The 18,124-nt window shown below is 50.8% G+C and overlaps 3 protein-coding genes across 3 annotated transcripts in view; all 3 read left to right on the top strand.

The window, feature by feature from the left end:
* Positions 1 to 3,824, top strand: part of LOC115383922 (histone deacetylase 4-like) — a 34,530-nt gene extending 30,706 nt beyond the window's left edge. Inside the window, 6 exon segments of the mRNA XM_030086133.1 lie at positions 110 to 207; positions 301 to 419; positions 501 to 634; positions 742 to 826; positions 923 to 1,067; positions 1,177 to 3,824. Of these exon segments, the coding sequence (XP_029941993.1) occupies positions 110 to 207; positions 301 to 419; positions 501 to 634; positions 742 to 826; positions 923 to 1,067; positions 1,177 to 1,216 (621 nt within the window). The 3' untranslated portion in view covers positions 1,217 to 3,824.
* Positions 3,825 to 4,913: 1,089 nt separating this feature from the next.
* Positions 4,914 to 8,343, top strand: LOC115384111 (ribose-phosphate pyrophosphokinase 2-like). Its single transcript, XM_030086433.1, has 7 exons — positions 4,914 to 5,202; positions 6,884 to 7,067; positions 7,157 to 7,255; positions 7,354 to 7,478; positions 7,573 to 7,746; positions 7,818 to 7,977; positions 8,056 to 8,343. Exons 1-7 carry the CDS (start codon positions 5,081 to 5,083, stop codon positions 8,146 to 8,148), a joined length of 957 nt encoding a protein of 318 aa, XP_029942293.1. The 5' UTR covers positions 4,914 to 5,080; the 3' UTR covers positions 8,149 to 8,343.
* A 1,595-nt stretch (positions 8,344 to 9,938) lies between these two features.
* Positions 9,939 to 11,684, top strand: LOC115384122 (thymosin beta-12-like). Its single transcript, XM_030086452.1, has 3 exons — positions 9,939 to 10,094; positions 10,769 to 10,884; positions 10,974 to 11,684. Exons 2-3 carry the CDS (start codon positions 10,785 to 10,787, stop codon positions 11,003 to 11,005), a joined length of 132 nt encoding a protein of 43 aa, XP_029942312.1. The 5' UTR covers positions 9,939 to 10,094; positions 10,769 to 10,784; the 3' UTR covers positions 11,006 to 11,684.
* Positions 11,685 to 18,124: the final 6,440 nt, after the last annotated feature.

Here is an 18,124-nt window from a genome sequence, read left to right as displayed (position 1 = left end):
TGGATGATTTGCTTATTTTTATGAATCTCAAGTACATGGATGGTCTCTGATTGGTGGTTTTCAGAGGTCATTACGGTGTTTTTGTGATGGTGTGTGCTGCTCTCTGCAGGTGGGCAGCGGTCCTGGAGTTGGGTTCAACGTCAACGTGGCCTTCACTGGCGGCCTGGACCCGCCCATGGGGGACGCGGAGTACCTGGCTGCCTTCAGGTGTGTGATCCAGACCCTGCCTGCTGTGCCGAGGTGGAAATCTGCAGGCTGGAGCGGAAAGTTTACTGTGTTCTTTGTCTCCGACGCTCTCAGGTCGGTGGTGATGCCCATCGCCAACGAGTTCGCCCCGGACATCGTCTTGGTGTCGTCGGGCTTCGACGCGGTGGAGGGTCACCCCCCGCCTCTGGGCGGCTACACCCTCACCTCGAAATGTGAGTCCCAGCGTTGGAAATTGTGTTTTCATTGGGAATAAAGCGTATCAAATTGAGAGTGAAACGTCCCGCTCTCTTCAGGCTTCGGGTATCTGACCCGCCAGCTGATGACCCTCGCCGGAGGCCGGGTGGTCCTGGCTCTGGAGGGGGGTCACGACCTCACCGCCATCTGCGACGCCTCTGAGGCGTGCGTGGCCGCGCTGCTCGGCCAGGAGGTAAAGACGCTCGCTCCAGATGCTGCTCTGCGGTCTGCCCCCTGCTGGAGAACCGTGGGAACGCAGCCTGTTGACATGTTGAGGTTTATTTTTTATGTCCGCTGCAGCTGGACCCGTTGCCGAAGGCCATCCTGGAGCAGAGGCCCAACCCCAACGCCGTGCGCTCTCTGGAGAAAGTCTTGGAGACTCACAGTGAGTCGACCTTGGCGTCGGCTCCAGCTGTCCAGAGAAAAGCTTTTAAAAGCCTCAATCAACGCTTTCCTCGTTTCTCGTTTCTCTCCCTCTCAGGTAAATACTGGCGCTCGGTGCATCGCTACTCGCCGCGGCTGGGGCTATCCCTGCTGGAGGCCAAACGGGGAGACTCGGAGGAGGCCGAGGCCGTCAGCGCCATGGCCTCGCTGTCCGTGGCCAACACCAACGCCATGGATCCAAGGTACGGAGCCGCCTCACTGTTCCACCTGGTGGCACACGCTGGGATTACACCCTTAGATAGCTGGTGCTAATAAGCAGCCATGTTTTTTTGTTTTTTTCCCTCACATCAGGCCAGAGGAGGAACCCATGGAGGAGGAGGAACCACTGTAACGGAGGGACGCGCGAGGGTGTCGCACCGTAACCTTTGACCTCTCCGGAGACAGCCTCTTTGAGCAGCGAAGAGTCACGACTGACCCCTTCATTTAGTCCCCCTTTGACCCCGCTCACCACGTCAGTCACCTTGATTGGCGGCCCCTCGGCCTGCACGAGGGAGGGAGGTGTGTGTGTGTGTGGGGGGGGGGGGCTCGGCCTCGGGAGGAGGGAGCCCATGAGACGACAGAGGACCGGACTGGAACAGATTTCACCCAGAGACTCTTTTTTCTCTGTCAGTCTTCACAACCCCCCACGTTAGCTAGCTAGCTAGCTAGCCACGTTAGCGGCTAACCAAGCGATCACGGCGGCGGGCGAGCAGGCAGGGAGGGGTTGGGGGGGGGGGCGCCCCGGTGTCGCCATGGAAACGGCGGGACAAGACTTGTGGTGCTTTACGTACGGGACACCAGGGACCGCCGCCTCTTCTCCTTTCTTAAGCGTTTCGCCACAGAAACGCGGCGGGCGGCGGCGGCAGTGCCGCGGCGGCGCCGGACCTTTTACCGCGAGCGCCCGCCGTGGACCCGGCCAGCTTTTGACAAAGATTTGACGGCGGGACTGTCGACCTGTCCGTGGAGGGAGGCGCCTGAGAGGAGTGCCTTGGCGAGGGTCCGCTGGATTTCAGGATTGTTCAGGAATAGGTTGCCTTAAAGTTTCAAAAAAATAGAAGAAGAAGAAGATTTTTGGGCGGAAAGGGGGGGAGGGCGGTCCAGAGTGACGGCCTCCAGAATGACGAAAACAATCTTTCAGCATGTTTACTTCGAGCGTGACGCAGACAGCGCTCCTGTCTCTCACAGCCTCTCCTGAAGAGTCACTTAATTTTTTTGGATGGATCTATTTTTCTGTGAAAAAAAACAAAAAACAAAAACAAATGAAACAAACCTAAACGGCGCTCGGTGAAGGTAGTTGCCAGCTTCAGAGGTGGAGCGTGGAGAGGGTGTTAGCCTTCGATGTAGCCTCCCTTTAACTGAAGTCATTGCTTTGTAGGAAGACACGAGGAGCGTTTGGAGCATGCCATCCAGCAGAGACGAGACACACCCGCTTTTCCTTTTTCTTTTTCTTTTCTTTTCTTTTCTTTTCTGCAAGATCTTCTGAATGTTATCCAAAAGAGAAAAGCCAAGCAAGTGAAGCCAAAGCATGAGTTTTTTTTTTTGTTTTGTTTTTTTTTCCGCATCACACAACTTCACCAACATCTCGTTTTTAACTCTTCACTCGCCGGGTGGCAACTACCTTCATGAAGACGGGATGGAGTCCGGCGTTGTTTGATTTTTTTTTTTTTTTCCACACATCGAGTCGCCATTTTACGATATCAGAAACCTGTTTGTTAAACATGTATACACTTGAGATTTTTTTTCTTTTTTTCCTTTTTCTTTTTTACTGTATCAGATTATTTTTCTAACGTTTTTTTCATCCATAGATTTGTGGGGGGGGGTTTTTTTAATCCATTTTTGGGGATAGTTATAGGGCTGCCATTCACATACTCACAGCAGTTGTCACGACTTCTTTCTTGTATTTATCAGAAATAAGGAGCAACACTTTCTTTCTTTCTTCGGCTCCCTTCGAAGCCTTTCTTGCATTTTCCATCAGTTCTGTATTTATAACGCGTACTGTTTATAGGAGATTTGTATATGGAGAATTTATAAATGTACTCTAATGACAGCTATGATATTGTGAGCATAAAGAGGAGTCGGGGGTGGGGGGGTGGGGGGGGGGGGGAGCGTGGCGTACGATAACGACTCCTCCATCTTAAAAGAGCAGCCTATCGAAGTCGTCACGGACTGCACTGTTTTGCCGCCTCATGGACACATTTCTTCTTGGACCGTGAGGTTTTAAGGGCGAAGGGGGGACGTGGAAGAGAGGGACACCGACGTCCAGAAAGTGGATTTTCGGTTTTTTTTTCTTCTTTTTCTGTTTTTTTTTTTTTTTCTTTTCAAAAACGTCAGCGTGAAGCACGCGTTGCACTATCACGTTCCCGCAACATCCGTGTTTCTTTCCTCCGCCCTTCGTTTCTACCCTGCTCGAGTCGAACCGGCTCGAAACGTACGCCGGCGCCGTCTCGTCACCTTTTCTTTTCATATCATTCTCTAAAGACCTGTGAAATTTGAAGGTTGAGTTCGTACTTTTCCCACGACGAAAACATTCCACTCGTTACTGTATAATTTGGCTTTTTTTTCCTCTTATTATTTAAAAGGTGAACTTAAGGTCGTCTCTTTTTTTTCTTTCTTTTTTTTGTAGAAACTTTATTACTGCTCTTTTTTTGCTGTCTGCTCGCGCCAACTTTAACTCTTTGCATGGTTTGTGAGTCAGCATGCCTGCTTGTCTATGTAACAGATTAAAAAAAATAATGTATTTGCACAATAGAAGAACACTGGAGGACTTAAGCATTTTTTTTTTTCCTCTCCGGCGGGCAAACAATTCAAAAAGACTACTTGGTTGAAGTCTGGAGACGATCGAGCACTTACGGACGTGTGCGGACTGCGTTTGAGAGGAACCTCTGCTACATCCACCTCCCAAAGAATGTCTCCGGATATCGGCTTTGGGGGGGGGAAAAAAATACTACAACGAAAAAGAAAAAAAAGGGGCATCGTCGTTTGATTGTCACACCCACCTCGGCCAGTTCGATATATATAAAATAACCACTGTGGCTCAAGAGCAAATCTTGGTTTACATGTAAATGGACTTTTAAGAAGAAAAAAAAAGTTATTTTTTGTTTGTTGTTTGTCTCTATTGATGAAAAAAAATGTTATCTTTCTTTGGGACCTACGCTTTGGACATTTCATCTCTGACATCTATAAAATATATTTCTGAAAAACACACACTCTTGCGTTCATTCATTTTGAAGGGGTTGAAAAAGGGCTGACTTTGCAGGGTCGCCTTTTTTTGTGAGTTTTTCCCTCCTCACTCATCAGTGGAGGTGATCCACTCACATTTTTATCTGTCTCCACCGATCGATGGGCTCCTTTGGCCGAGTCACACGTTTTGTGTTTGGCCCATCGCAGAGAGCAGCACATGACGGGAGGAGACACGAGGAAGCAGATGACTTCTCTGAGTGGAAAATCCAATCAGCCGACACACAATCGCAAACCAACTCTCAAACTTTCATTTAGATGAGTGCAATTCTAAAGCGAACGAAATATTGAGTTACTTTTGGTTTTTCTTGTAATTCAGTTAATCTTTTGAAAGCTTCTGTAATGAAAAATGTATTATTTCCACTATTTTTAAGGAAATACAAAGTTATTCATATTATTAGTAATAATATTAAGAAGACGGGTAGTTTTATTTTTATAAGTGCAGTGAGGGGAGCAGATAAATTGTTGTACTTTTAATTTAAAATATAAATAAGCTTAGATGTTCTTAAGATTGATTTTAATGTACAGTATTACTGATAATCGTAGCTCAATATTTAAAAAGTATATTATTTAAAATTGAGTCACTGGGGGATAGTTTTATTTATTTCAGTGCAATTAAAATGTTTTTTTAATTCATTATAATTATTGAAGATTTTTATTTTAAATATTTTTTTATTATTATTATTGATTTTAAAACTATTTCCATGAATTAGAAAAAATAATTTTTGAAAAATAAAAGTGAGAGTGCAGCGTGCGGCAGAGTGTGATTGGTGGGCGGGCTCTCCTCCTCTCTCTCTCTCTCGCTCTCTCGCACACGCACGCACGCGCACGTTCTCTCCCGGTGAGCTGGTCGTCCCTCCGTCCCTTCCAGCAGAGCGATGCCCGGCCTGCAGCACTGATCCCGGCCTGCGCTCCCTCTCTGACCCGGGGACCCCCCTCTCTTCCTGCGGCTCTTCTCTCCTCCTCCCTCCGAGCGAACATGCCGAACATCATGCTCTTCAGCGGGAGCTCGCACCACGACCTGTCCCAGAAAGTGGCGGACCGGCTGGGGCTGGATCTGGGCAAAGTCATCACCAAGAAGTTCAGCAATCAGGAGACATGGTAGAGTAAAACCCCGGGGAGAGGGAAGCGCGAGCGAGCGGCGCGCTTGTGTCTGCTCGCCCCGTGCGGAGCAGTTAGCTTGAAGCTAACAATAGTTTACTATTCAGCGGGCTACACGTGACCAGCTAGCCACATGTAAACACACCAGCTAATGGTGCTGCTCCTATTATCGGACAGCGGCCGTTTAACCCCACTAAACCCGGTTGTTTTCATTTAGTGCAACCACAACTTGATGTTTTGTTTTGTTTTTCTGCTTTCAAACAAAATTAACCAACAGGGCGGAGTGTGTTTGTGGAGTTACGCAATATTTAGTTAGTTGCGTGTTCATGCTAACTCGGCTAACTCATGTGGTTTCGCGAGACAGCAGGAGGAGTCACATTTTGTTCTAGTGTTGCAAACTTTTGTTTTCCTCTTCATGGCCGAGCAAACCTGCTGAAAACAGAGATCAAATATCTGTTTCGGGATAAAGTGGAACCAAAACAAGCTTCTACTTTTTTGACTGTTGGCGGTTCCTCAGTCCGTCCCAACACCAGGGTTAAATACTCGGTTATCGTCGGAGTTTTTCCTTGAAAAATGTTGACATCTCCCATTTCTAGCACATATATCCTCTGAATTAAGGTTTTAGCTCTCTTTTTATCCGCGTTCTGTGTTTTGGAATAGAAGATCGAGTGTAAAGCGGGGGGAAAACAATGTCCGATAATGGAACCTAGATAGCATACCGCGTTTGAACACGGTTTTCCATTAGCATGTGAAGCATGTGGCTCACTGACAGGATGGAGGAGATTAAAATCTACAGCTGTCTGGAAGACTTCAAATGCTTCAGTGTGACTTCAGGGGAGGCTAATTGACCCTGCTGGAATCACATGCACTGAGTTTGGTAACATTACTTGCATGTGAGCTTGTTTAACTTCGTTGTGGTGCGTTCAGGGCCCCTGTTGCAGGGTGGGATTATTCTGGCCTCCTCTGCATGCTTTAAGCCTGCATGCATGTGCGGTTTAAATCCGTCTGCAGCTGCATTAATGCACTTGGTGATCTGCAGAGTGCACTCAGGATAAAAGCATCCAGCACGTGTTGTTTTGTTATCATTCCTCTATTTGACTGTATTAAGCCCCAGAAACCAGGGAAAGAAGCTCCCATGGTCCTGCAGAAGCGTTATCTCCAGGGGAGGCAGCTGTCTCGGGGAGGCGAGAGCTCTGCGGTGATAGCGGCTCTTCTCACAGGTTTCACCAGGTGACTTGGCGAGGTCAAGGAGCAGAGTCCTGGGAACGGGACTTGTTTGTTTTGAGCATGTAGAAATATCCAGATATAGATTTCACCGGCCTTGTTCGCAGCATCATTGCGTTGTTTGCACAGTAAACTCGGGTTCTATCAGCGGAGGAACCTGATTTGTCACTTCTTAAGTGACTGAAAAGAGAGAGCAGGGTGCTTGTGACTGTCTGATCACATGACGGAGGCTGGGAGGACGCGCTCGTCCCCTCAGGAATGTCTCACCCACACACTGAACCTCTCCGGCAGGTTGTCTTCTCTTCCCCCCCCCCCCCCCTTGTTTTTTTCCACCTCCACACATGAGACTTGGCCTGGACTTGTCTTGTTGCGGAGTGGGTGAAGAGTCACTGTTTAGTTTTGAGTTTTGCCGTCTTCAGGCCCGGTGTTGTGCTTAACGTGTGTTTTCCGTGCACAGCGTGGAGATCGGGGAGAGCGTGCGGGGCGAGGACGTCTACATCGTGCAAAGCGGCTGCGGGGAAATCAACGACAACCTGATGGAGCTGCTCATTATGATTAACGCCTGTAAGATCGCCTCGTCGTCCCGCGTCACCGCCGTCATCCCCTGCTTCCCGTACGCCCGGCAGGACAAAAAAGACAAGGTGGACACGCCGACGACGGCCGGGTGGTGAGAGCGCCTGCGATTGTCCCTTGCGTGTTTGGTCAAACAAGGTGAATTCTTGTGTCCCAGAGTCGGGCGCCCATCTCGGCCAAGCTGGTCGCCAACATGCTGTCGGTGGCGGGAGCCGATCACATCATCACCATGGACCTGCACGCCTCCCAGATCCAGGTCAGTCCGCGGAAAAAGCAGAAAAGACTCCGCAGTTTCATTAAAAGATGTGAATTTCAGTTCAACGCAATGTTGTTGTTGTTGTTTTTTTTTTCAAGGGTTTCTTTGACATCGCCGTGGACAACCTGTACGCCGAGCCGGCCGTCCTGCAGTGGATCCGGGAAAATATCGCCGAATGGAAAAACTCCATCATCGTGTCTCCCGATGCGGGCGGAGCCAAGCGGTGAGCCCCCGCCTCCCGAGAGCCCGCGGGGTCGCTCTCCCCCCGCCGCCGTCCGGATCCGACCGGTTTGTTGTTTTTCCTCTCCCTCTCCCAGGGTGACGTCCATCGCCGACCGCCTCAACGTGGACTTCGCCCTCATCCACAAAGAGAGGAAGAAGGCCAACGAGGTGGACCGCATGGTGCTGGTGGGCGACGTCAAGGACCGCGTGGCCATCTTGGTGGACGACATGGCGGACACGTGCGGGACCATCTGCCACGCCGCCGACAAGTCAGCAGCGCGCCGAGCCCACAGGGACCCGGGTTTTCTCCCCACGCGTTAACATACCCGTCTCTCCGCAGGCTGATCGACGCCGGCGCCGTCAAGGTCTACGCCATCCTCACGCACGGCATCTTCTCCGGGCCCGCCATCTCGCGCATCAACAGCGCGCCGTTCGAGGCCGTGGTGGTGACCAACACCATCCCGCAGGAGGAGAAGATGAAGGCGTGTCCAAAAATACAGGTACCAGCCGCGACTTCGGGTGAGAATTCTTGAAAAGCCTTGGAAAATCGAGAGAAATGACGGCGGCGTCCGCTGCAGGTCATCGACATATCCATGATCCTGGCGGAGGCCATCAGGAGAACCCACAACGGCGAGTCCGTGTCCTACCTCTTCAGCCACGTCCCGCTGTGAAGGGGGGGGGGCAGGGCTCCGCGGACGTGGGCGGAGCTCCCCCGGTGCTCGCCGCACCACTTCCCCTCTCTTTTGTATTTAAAAGTCTTTTTATTTCCTCCCCTCCCACTGCTGCACGGTTCCGGGGGCAGTTCCAGGCGTCGGGTCCCCCACCCCCCTCCTCAAAAAGGTCATTAAAATGTAGTGATGTGATGATTCGCCGTTTGAAGAGTAATTTTTTTTTTTTTTTTTTTTTTTTTTTTTAACATGTAACTCTGGAGCTGGTTCTTTACAATAAAGCTTTGACGACGCTTCTACTCTGCTGCGGCTCGTTTCTTCTTCCCTCCGCTGCTCAACGCAGAACTTTTCTTTCTTTCACAGAACTATTTTTGAACATTGTGGTGCTTTATTTGTTATTTTACTCGGTTTAAACTCCACGAGATCCATGGATGTCAAAGACTTTGGATGTAGAATAGTTTATCCGTTCATCGACGATTCTTACTGCTTTTTTCTGCAGGAGAAGTCTTTTCCATGAATTTACTGAAGTGTTTCCCCAAATGTTCACACGGTAAGTTAAATACGGTAAAATCAGTGGCTTGTAAAGAATAAAAAGAGATTTCTGGTCCAGTATATCGCAGCTTTGACCAAGACTGAGATGCTTCTGAGTATTTTGATTTGACGTTTCCAGCAAATTCTGTCACCAATTATTGTTACTCCCTGGAGTTTGTTTTGATTCACCCTCTCTATGCATTTAAATCATGTTTTCCAAATATCATACATTTTTGTTTTACATAGTTGTAAAGATAACTTCAATTTTTTTAACCTCTGAAGTTATAATCTCCAAAAGTTGCTGCAAATTCTCACCAGTTCCAGAAATACTTGTTTCTTCTGCAAATTAATTTTTTTACATATGTCATTGACTTACAGAATGAACAGTTCAGGTCCCAACACTGAACCCTGAGGGACGCCACACAATGTCCAGGTGTTCAGAAAGACAGTCTTCCAGCTTCAAAAGCTGTTTCCTGTCCTCCAAATAACTTCTCGACCAGTTCAACACGACTCTCCTGACTCCAGTTTATTGGTTAATATGTCAGGATTTATAGTATTGATGACTTTTCAATGAAAAAAGAGAAATAAAGAGTGACACACACACTGAACATACCTGCTCCCCGTTCACACCTCTGATAATGAGTCGGGTGCCACCGGGGAGGGGAAAGGCCCAATCCGGACACTTCCTCTGCAGGGTGTCGTCGGTTTCTCTGCGAGGACGGTGGAGCTCGGCGCTCATCGTCCCACGAAGACATGAAGAGAAAGATTTTCAGAAATACGAGCCGTGCACCGTGCACGCTGAGGAGAACCTGGACTGTTTAATCACTCAGGGTTCAAACTGCAGCTTCATTTACTGGATCTCTCAAGGTCTTCTCTGCATTTTGTGCACGAAACCGTGCACGTTCCCTTGAATAAAGCCTGTGAGAGTACGTGCACGCGAATTGGAGAAGATCTGACCACACAGAGCTGATATTAAAGGTCAAACTATGTTCCTTTCCTGTTTTCTGAGGGATTTCTGCAGTGCAAAAATATTCCACCTGCAGGACGAGCGCGCGGCCACCAGGTGGCGCGCACGGCGCTCGAATGTGTGCGCGTCAGCCGCGCGGAGGGGGAGAACAAGGGAGACGAGCACAAACTCCTCCAAGTCAGAAAACAACGTGTTTGTTTGGTTTGAGAAGTCAAGAAACGTAAACGCGTTTTTCCGTCGGACGGGCTGTGTGGAAACGTGTTTGTGTTTCTATGCGTGCGCGCGTGCGCCCGCGCGCGCGTGTGGGGGGGGCGTGCAGGAGGACGGGAGCCGCTGATGTCAGTCCTCATTAGCATATCCAGGGCTATATGAGCAGCCTGCGCACAGCCCGCGCCACCACTGCTGCGACGCACGGACCACCGGAGACTCCAGCCTGCTAGCCAGCACATCGGTAAGACCCCCGGCTCGAGCCCCGTCACCCCGCCGACGGGCTGTAGCAGGAGGACACGCGCCGCCGAGCCGAGCCGAGCCGAGCAGGACGATTTTTTTTAAATTGTTTGTTTTTTTGTCACGTTTTTCACGCCTTTGCGTCTTTGTCCACGCGCGCGCACACACACACACAAACATTCACACACACATCCACAGCAACCCGGCGTCTTTGTTGCCTCGCGCCTCACGCCCCCCTCCTCGAGCTCTCCGTGATTTCTCTTGATTTTTTTTTTTTTTTGAGGCGCGCGCCTCCATCAGGGCGGTGGTCCCACCAGGAGTGCGCGTCCACGTGGAAACCTCAACCTGCCTTTTTTTTGTTTGTTTTGTTTTTGTCTTAATTCTTTCTGCATCTACTTTCGCTTTCTGCCGCCCTCCTTTATCTCCCCCCCCCCCCCCCCCCCCCCCCACCTCCCCACCTCCCCAGCATGGGAACTCCCTTTGTTATGTAAAGCCGCGAGCGGCTGCATTGTGCGCGCACATGCCGCCGCTGCTGCTGGATAACGGCGAACAAAAGGAGGCGCGTCGCGCGGCTGCGCACTGAGCGGGGGAAGAAAAAAAAAAAAAACCACAAAAAAAGAAGCGAGAGAAGCTGAGACAACGCCCTGACCCCCTCTTCTCCTCCTTCTTCCTCCTCAGACTCGAACCAGACACCATGGCCGACAAGCCCGACATCTCCGAGGTCAACACGTTCGACAAGACCAAGCTGAAGAAGACGGAGACGCAGGAGAAGAACCCGCTGCCCACCAAAGAGAGTGAGTGTCGCCCGGCGGCAGCACCGCCCCGTGTCCTCCGTCCTCCATCCTCATCCTCTGCTTCTTCTTCTTCTTCTTCCTCTCTGCAGCCATCGAACAGGAGAAGGCGGCCACATCGTGAAGCCCCCCCCACCTTCCTCCTCTCCCACCATGCACTGTACACCCCCCCCTCCTCCTCCTCCTCCTCCTGCATTGCCTTGTTTTCACTCACTTCTTCTAGCTGTATAACTCTGTAACCCAAACATGAAGCCGCCGCCACCACCACCACACCCGGCAGCGGACGGATGACGCCTGCGTGGGGGTGATTGGGGGTGGGGGGCCCCTCCTTGTGTTCCCACCACCACCCCTACTCCGGAGGGTCCTGAAGGTGCACATCCACGTCCGAGGGGGCGCGACCCGTCAACACCTCACCTCTCCGTGTGGCGAGATGTCCAGCTTCTCCGTGTTTGTTGTTTTGTTGTTTTTTTTTTCTAATTTTTTTGGGAAAAATGCACAACTTCGTTTGTACGCTGGCCAAAATGTAAACACCCCGCCCTCCAGCCCCCCCCCCTTCCAGAAAAACAAATTGATTCTGTCGTCTGTCAATTTTTTTTGTTGATTGTACACAAGGACGAAGACGGATTCCACCTGGATCTGGGAGAAATTAATGGACCTTAAACACGCTTCATCGGCACTGTGGGTCTCTGAGCTTGGGTTGGGGGGGGGGGAGTCGGTGTCTAGATCACAGTTCTTTGGAGTTTTTTTTGTAAATTCCCAGCAGTCGTGTTATTCTGCCACAAATCCATCACCACAAATGGAAAAGGAAAAAAAGCAGTGAAATGTTGTAATAAAAAAGAATTTGTTACTAAAGATGTGTCGGACTGGCTGCTTCTCACTCACACACACGCATATCGTCAGGTTGTTTTTAGCCGTTGGTTTGAGAAGGGCAGGAATCCTGCAGGATCCAGGAAGTGGAGGAGCCTTGGGGAGCGGTGCAGTGGCTGCTGGGACATCTCGGCCTGACCCAGAGCGCTGGGTGCAGCCTCAGCGGGAGATTTACTAAATTAGCCGCCGCCTCCAGAGCCTTAATGGCATTAGCATGACATGGCTGTCATTTCCTGTCGGCGGCGGCGGCGGCTCGGAGGGCTCCGGTCAGCACGGCTGCACTCTGCATCCATATCTGAGCGCTAAGCTAGCAGCTAGCGTCGGTGTTTGTTGGGGCTAAAAGGTGCAGAAAGCGGCGGTTTGGCGTCGGACTGCAGGTCCTCCACGCTGCTGTAAGTGGATTGCTCTTAATGAGGCATTAATCTGCATGGAGGAGGGTGTGTGTGTGTGTGTGGAGGTTAGTGGGCTAGTGAGATGGATTAACACCTCCGTGCTCATGCCAACCCGCAGAGAAAGTCCTGCAGGATTTGAAGAAACGGGACGGGAGGGTGTCCTGTCTGGTAACCCATGGCAACGGCAGCTGCTGAGTCACCGGCCGGGGTCTCCGCGGAGAAGCCTCCTCCTCCCACAAGCCGCCGCAGCGTCTGAGCTGGACGTCTGCGATCGATCGGCGGAAAGAGGACGGTCGCCGCAGCGCCATTAGCATCAGCCGGTTGCTTTTATATCCCGCGGATCAGGAAGCGCTGGACAGATTAACATCAAGTTTACTGCAGACGCTAATGCTTTTTTTGCGCGGCCGTCGCTTGGCTTTCACCTCCAGATCGCACCGTCTCTCAAACACACAAACACTTCGACGCGTACGTGATTGAGCAAGAATTCCCCCCCCCCCGTGAGTTTGTGTAATTGGACGACCGGGCTCCGCCAGAGCGGCCTGATCTCTACACGCTGATTCCTCCGTGCCAAGAACATTTTGTGCATGTTTCAGATCTGTATGAATCCGGCCTGGCGGCTGCACACACACTGTCGCTCCAAAACACTTGGCTGAAGTGTGGAAACTGCTGCACTTGAATAAACCCCGCTTTAAGTGGGGCTTGATTTGGCTGTTTGGTCAGAAAGTCGGGGATACTCCTGTCAAGCTAAGTATCACAGCATCAACACAGCTGGACGTCTGTGGCCTAACTAGTCTAATGTCGTTTTTTTATGACTGAAAAACAGGGAAAGATGACTTTTAAAAAATGAATAATTTGTTAAAACTAAGAAAAGAAGTGAGAAAGCTGTGTGCTAGCATCTCAGCTAGCATAAGATCATGTGCGTCAGACGGAGCGAGGACGGGCCAGGCAGCTCATAACGGGAGAGTTTACAGTTTATTGAGGCGTCTCGGGACTTTAATTGCAGTTTTATTGTGACGGCTCCGTGTGTAAAAGTGTCAAGCGAACGATAAACGGTTAGTCGGATTGGCGCGAGCCGTCGTCTGAGCCGGGGACGATCTGACCAGGTTTTCCCACCGACTGAGTCGAGCGTCCGTCAGTCGCAGGCCGAGACAAACACTGGCTGGGCTGTAGGTTTCCATGGCAACCACCCACCCAGGAATCTGACTTCCGAGCGGAGCCGGCTCGGCCGTCGCTCGCTCCCACCTGAGCGCAATTGTCGCTAATATCCGCCGTGTGTGTGGTGATGAGACACACACACACACACACACACACACACACACACACACACACACACAGAGGAAGGAGGGCCAAGCAGGAAAAACATGTTTGTGTGATTGTGACTCTTTCCCGTCTGCAGACGGCCTTGTCGATGGCGATAAAGGAAAAAAAAAAAAACATAAACACAGACTGCAGGAGTTAGCGGCACGTGGCTAACAGCGAACATGCAGTGTGTGTTTAAACACACACGGCTATCCAGTTGTAATGCAGAACTAAACATGTAAAATAACTCAGATTTTCTTTTAAATCAGCTGAAAGAGGAAAACTGGTCAAAATGTAGGGATAAAGTCAACAAATACCACTTCTAAATGAACCTAAAAAAATGCAAAATTGCAACAAAATGGGCAAAACAGCCAGTATGTGTGAAGTTAAAATCCCTAAAATGCCAAAAATGCCCAAAGATTTGTTAAAAAAAAAAATTCCAAATGGTAATGGCTGTACTGAAATAGCAAAAACAGCTTAAACAGTGACAGTTTAACAGTGACAATACTGCTAAAAATGTTTGGAAACAACCTGAGATGAAGTAAAGAAGCACCGATCCAGAACGCTGTGGAAGCTTAAATCTTTAATGCGTTCGACTGAAAGACACTGTTGTTCTGAAGCCTGAGGAGCTTCTTCGCGGAGACGCTTCATTTCTGCTCCACGCTCCTCTCCGAGGAGGAAAGAATGTTGCTCATGGGCGTTAATTACCCCGCCGGCCCCCGAGGACGAGCGCTTTAATCACCGTGTTGAGAACCAGAGTCGAGTCACGTCCTGATTCCATGAATCAGCAGAAAGCCCGAGGACTTAAAACTCCCCAAACTGCAGTGAAATGAGTGTTTTTTTCACGTGGAAGCTGAAAATATTGCAGCCGTGTGACGTTTCTGAGTCGGTGGGACACGACTGGCCGCATCGTGTCTGAGCCGCGCACCTGAGATCCGCCGCCTCGTCGGCCTCCGGATCGTCTGCAGCTGTGTGTCTGGAGCGTTTCAGAAGGCTGTGATTTAACAACACACCTGCCTCGAAGCTCGACACACTTCTGTGTGTTTACACCGACTGCGCCGCACCCACGGCACCACCCGCTATCTCTCTTTATGTTCCACATGCGAGGTCAGTTCGGTTGCGATAACGCCTGCTGGCGTGACGGTGAGTCACAGTGGGCCAAGGTCAGCGCCGCCGCCGCCGCCACGCTGTGCAAACAGCGGCGCACGTACGGAGCAAGGTAAGACAACAAGGAAGCTGACATGAATCCTAGCGCTCGTCCCTGAGCTGCCAGCATCACATGACTGCCTCAATAAACCCCTCCAGCTCTGATAAAACGCGGCTGAGATGCTGAATTGTCACGTAGAGCTTCGGGTTAGAGGTTGATTTGACCCTGACCCTGACCCTGACCCTCACTGGCATCACACAGCAGCATCTCCCATCCGCAAACGTCCATCTTGACAAACACGGCCTCCAGAAACCTGAGCTTTTCCCTCCTCTTTCTTTCTTTTTTTCTTTTTTGTTAAAGTATCGCCACATTTTTGCGCCGGGCGATGGGCGCTCACCTTCCAGGCATGTCAGGAATCCTGCGCCGCGCCGTGTTTTGTCTTAAAGGAGGTCAAGCGCGCTCAGTAGCGTCTCTCCCCCTTTTTGGCCGAACACCAATGTTTGGACAATAAACTGCAGAACCGTCTCCCATCATCCCGCAGCTTTAATCTGACTAACCCTGAAAATCTCTCCTTTTCTGGGATCCTTCTCCACATTTCACCACACTGTGGTTTAAAAAAAAAAAAAAAAAAAAATGATGATGAATGGTGAATTACCCAGCATGCAAGAAGTCTGGCTGCTCCTCACTTCCTTCATGCTGCTTTTTTGAGCCTGTCGCCCGGAGAGGAAGCCGAGCGCCTCTCAGGTTGTTGTCATACGGTGACGACTGTGTGGTTTTATGTCAAAAACGAGGCAAAACAGGGTTTAAAATAAGCAGATTAAAGTAATGCAATAATAGCATTAGCATCATTAATGCAATAAAATGGCCGTTTTGCAGGAAGTTGGCGAATGTTTCCTGCGGAGAACGAGTTCTGAAGCTCGCCTTTGAACGAACTCGCTGCCATCAGCTCGGCCCGGGAACGGCGCGCGTATCAGTGCAGATTGTACTTCAGTTATTCAGCCCTTTATTGCACCAGAACCAACTGTCACAGCAATAAAAACTTTTTCCTCACAGACTTCCTGAATTGACCTGCCGATAGCGCGTTTGCATCTAGGTCAACACCCAATCAATAAAGATAACAAGACCTGATTTACTTACAGCGCATACGTGGTAATCTCAATTATAAAAGCACGGTCAGTGGCTATTGTTGAGGCTGCTAATCTACTGAGATTAAAACCGTGCTCGGTGTGTGAGGCCGGCGCGGCGGCGTCCATGCCAGGTTTCGAGTTTGGTCTTATTCCCTTAAGTCAGTTTGACTAACAAGCTGTGTGGACTTGAAATATCAAGTTTGATTGTGCCCGGCTAATGAGATCAGGCGTTCTCAGGGGTGTAATGCGGCCCGGCTGGATCGGAGCAGCTGATTCAATCAGATGCTTCATGATCACATTATTTTCTCCAGGAAAGTGAGATTAATCATTGATTCATATTGTTTTATTGATGTTTTTTTTTACCATTTCAAAAGGTCGATGTCCAAAAGTAGCGGTCGTGGCTATCGAAACTTGCTTACTGGAACATGAATTCAACATTTGAAGCTTTCAGGTTTGCCTGAAACCGGATCTCTCAGTCCATTTCAGCAAAAGTCTTTTGTTTCCAGTTATGTAAGAGGTTTGATCTCTGCAGGTGTCTCTGCACCAGGAAGTGAAGGAACTGATTACTCTTCCTGTTTTTTGGGGCGCTGAGTGTTTTAGTTCAGCTATTTTCTGCCAAGTTTCCTGCCTGAAGCATCAGAGGTGAAGCGCCGTCGTCCTGAGGTCCGGAGCGACGGTCTGCTGAGGCAGGTACTTCACGCTTCCTATAGCCGCACGCAGCGACGAGCACACTGCGGCAAGACAAAAGGCTGTGTGTGTGTGTGTGTGTGTTCTGCAGCGCAGAGAGGACGTCCATCCGTCGCCGGGCCGTTGCTGGGTGAACGGCGCCCCTCCATCTCTGCAGGCAGGAACAGCCGGTCCCTGTGTCTCCGTCTTTTTTGTCGGTTGAGGTTGAGCCCCCCTCTCTCCCCCGCCTTGCATAAAGGCTTTTGGTCAAACGTGTGCCTGCCCCCCCGAACCCCCCCAGTGCCGTGAGTTCCACTGGACCCCTGCCCAGCGGAGCGCCGGCTCGCCCTCTTTGTCTGCAGCTCTGGCACCGTGGGCCGCGCTCCAAACGCCGCCCACGCCCCCATTGTTCCTCCGTGCCCCGTTTTGCCCCACTCTCGCAGGCGTGGGCCAGCTGCCAAGACGGGCACGGCAACAGCTCGCAGCGACCGCCGCAATTTGGCGCGGCGAAACGCCGAATTAAGACAAATGCCTCATCTCGAGAAGGTTGGCCGAAATGTTGGCCACTGCGTCCACCTGCAGCTTGTTGGGTTAGCGTGTTGGCTAATCTGGCGGATCTCGGTTCACACACTGCTGATTCATACACTCGCCTCTCGTCAACACTGCCGTATGAGGAAACTCATCAGCTGACGGAGGGTAAACAAATGAAGTTGTTGGCTGTAAGATGCAAACAGTGCTCGACTGGTTTTCCACACATCCTGTGTCTTATTTGTCGACCACGTGCGACAGCGATTGGCCGTCCACATCAGAGGAGCCGCTGCCGGCTCCGTCGACGGAGGCCCTCTTTCTGGAGAATGTAAATGTTTAGATTGGCGCAGTGGAAGTGGAGGTTCGGGCCCATCTGTCACGCCGCAGATTAGCATTCCCCCCCCGCCGTTCGGACTCCTCTGGAGGTGGGCGGGGAGAAAGTGAGGTGGGCAGGGTCGGAATGTCAGCCGTTCCCGAGAGCGCCCCCGCCACGCAGCGAAAATACCTTCCAGGCATCGTTCAATCAGAAACAGCTTGAGCTGATCTCAGAGTGCGTAGAAAGAAATCATCAGTGTGATTATATGGAAGTATTCCTCCACCCTCGGGCTTCTTCCCAATATTGTTTGGCTTTTCGCTCCGAGGAGAAACCTGAGACTCTCCAGCCGGGGATTAGCATGAGAAACAGGGGGAAGCTGGGTGGAGCGAGGGCGGCCCCTCCCTCCCTCCCTCCCTCCCCGCCATCAGCTCCTCCATCTCACAGGTCAGAGCAGGGTCACTTCCCAGAATCTGGCCCTTCCTCCATCTCCCGTCTTTCCATAACAAATCTCCCCAAAACTGGAGGGTGGTGGGAGCCGGCGGAGCTGCAGGACGGCCCGCTTCACACAGCTTCGCCACGAGGACCCAGTGTCCGGGCAGATTTCAGCCTGGCATCAACCTTCAAGCTCAAACCAGCCTGGATTGGGATGAAATTGGAGTTCCCGGCCTTGGAAAGATGGGGGGATTTCATGTATGTGTGCCAATGCCTTGACTTTACCTGTATCGATGCGTCCTCTGCTGTTACTTCCTCCAGCGTTAACAGCCCGAAATGTAAATACTTCACTCAGACAAAGTGGCTTTTATCAGTGTCATTCAGCGGTGAATCGCAGGCCTGTTGACAGTGTCGGAGTCGGTGGAGACTAATTGTTTTAAACATTTACATTCCTCGGGGCTGACAGGGT

This window comes from Salarias fasciatus (assembly GCF_902148845.1).
Source record: "Salarias fasciatus chromosome 23 unlocalized genomic scaffold, fSalaFa1.1 super_scaffold_20, whole genome shotgun sequence".
Taxonomy (NCBI): Eukaryota; Metazoa; Chordata; class Actinopteri; order Blenniiformes; family Blenniidae; genus Salarias; species Salarias fasciatus.
Note: the sequence above shows the minus strand (reverse complement) of the source record. Positions and strands in the feature narration are given on the sequence as shown.

What these genes read in the sequence shown, in the direction of transcription:
- LOC115384111 (XM_030086433.1), top strand. Translation starts at nt 5,081, where the DNA reads ATGCCGAACATCATGCTCTTCAGCGGGAGCTCGCACCACGACCTGTCC. An exon ending in GATGCGGGCGGAGCCAAGCG is followed by an intron (nt 7,479 to 7,572) that starts GTGAGCCCCCGC and finishes TCCCTCTCCCAG; the next exon opens with GGTGACGTCCATCGCCGACC. An exon ending in ATCTGCCACGCCGCCGACAA is followed by an intron (nt 7,747 to 7,817) that starts GTCAGCAGCGCG and finishes GTCTCTCCGCAG; the next exon opens with GCTGATCGACGCCGGCGCCG.
- LOC115384122 (XM_030086452.1), top strand. Translation starts at nt 10,785, where the DNA reads ATGGCCGACAAGCCCGACATCTCCGAGGTCAACACGTTCGACAAGACC. An exon ending in CCCGCTGCCCACCAAAGAGA is followed by an intron (nt 10,885 to 10,973) that starts GTGAGTGTCGCC and finishes TCCTCTCTGCAG; the next exon opens with CCATCGAACAGGAGAAGGCG.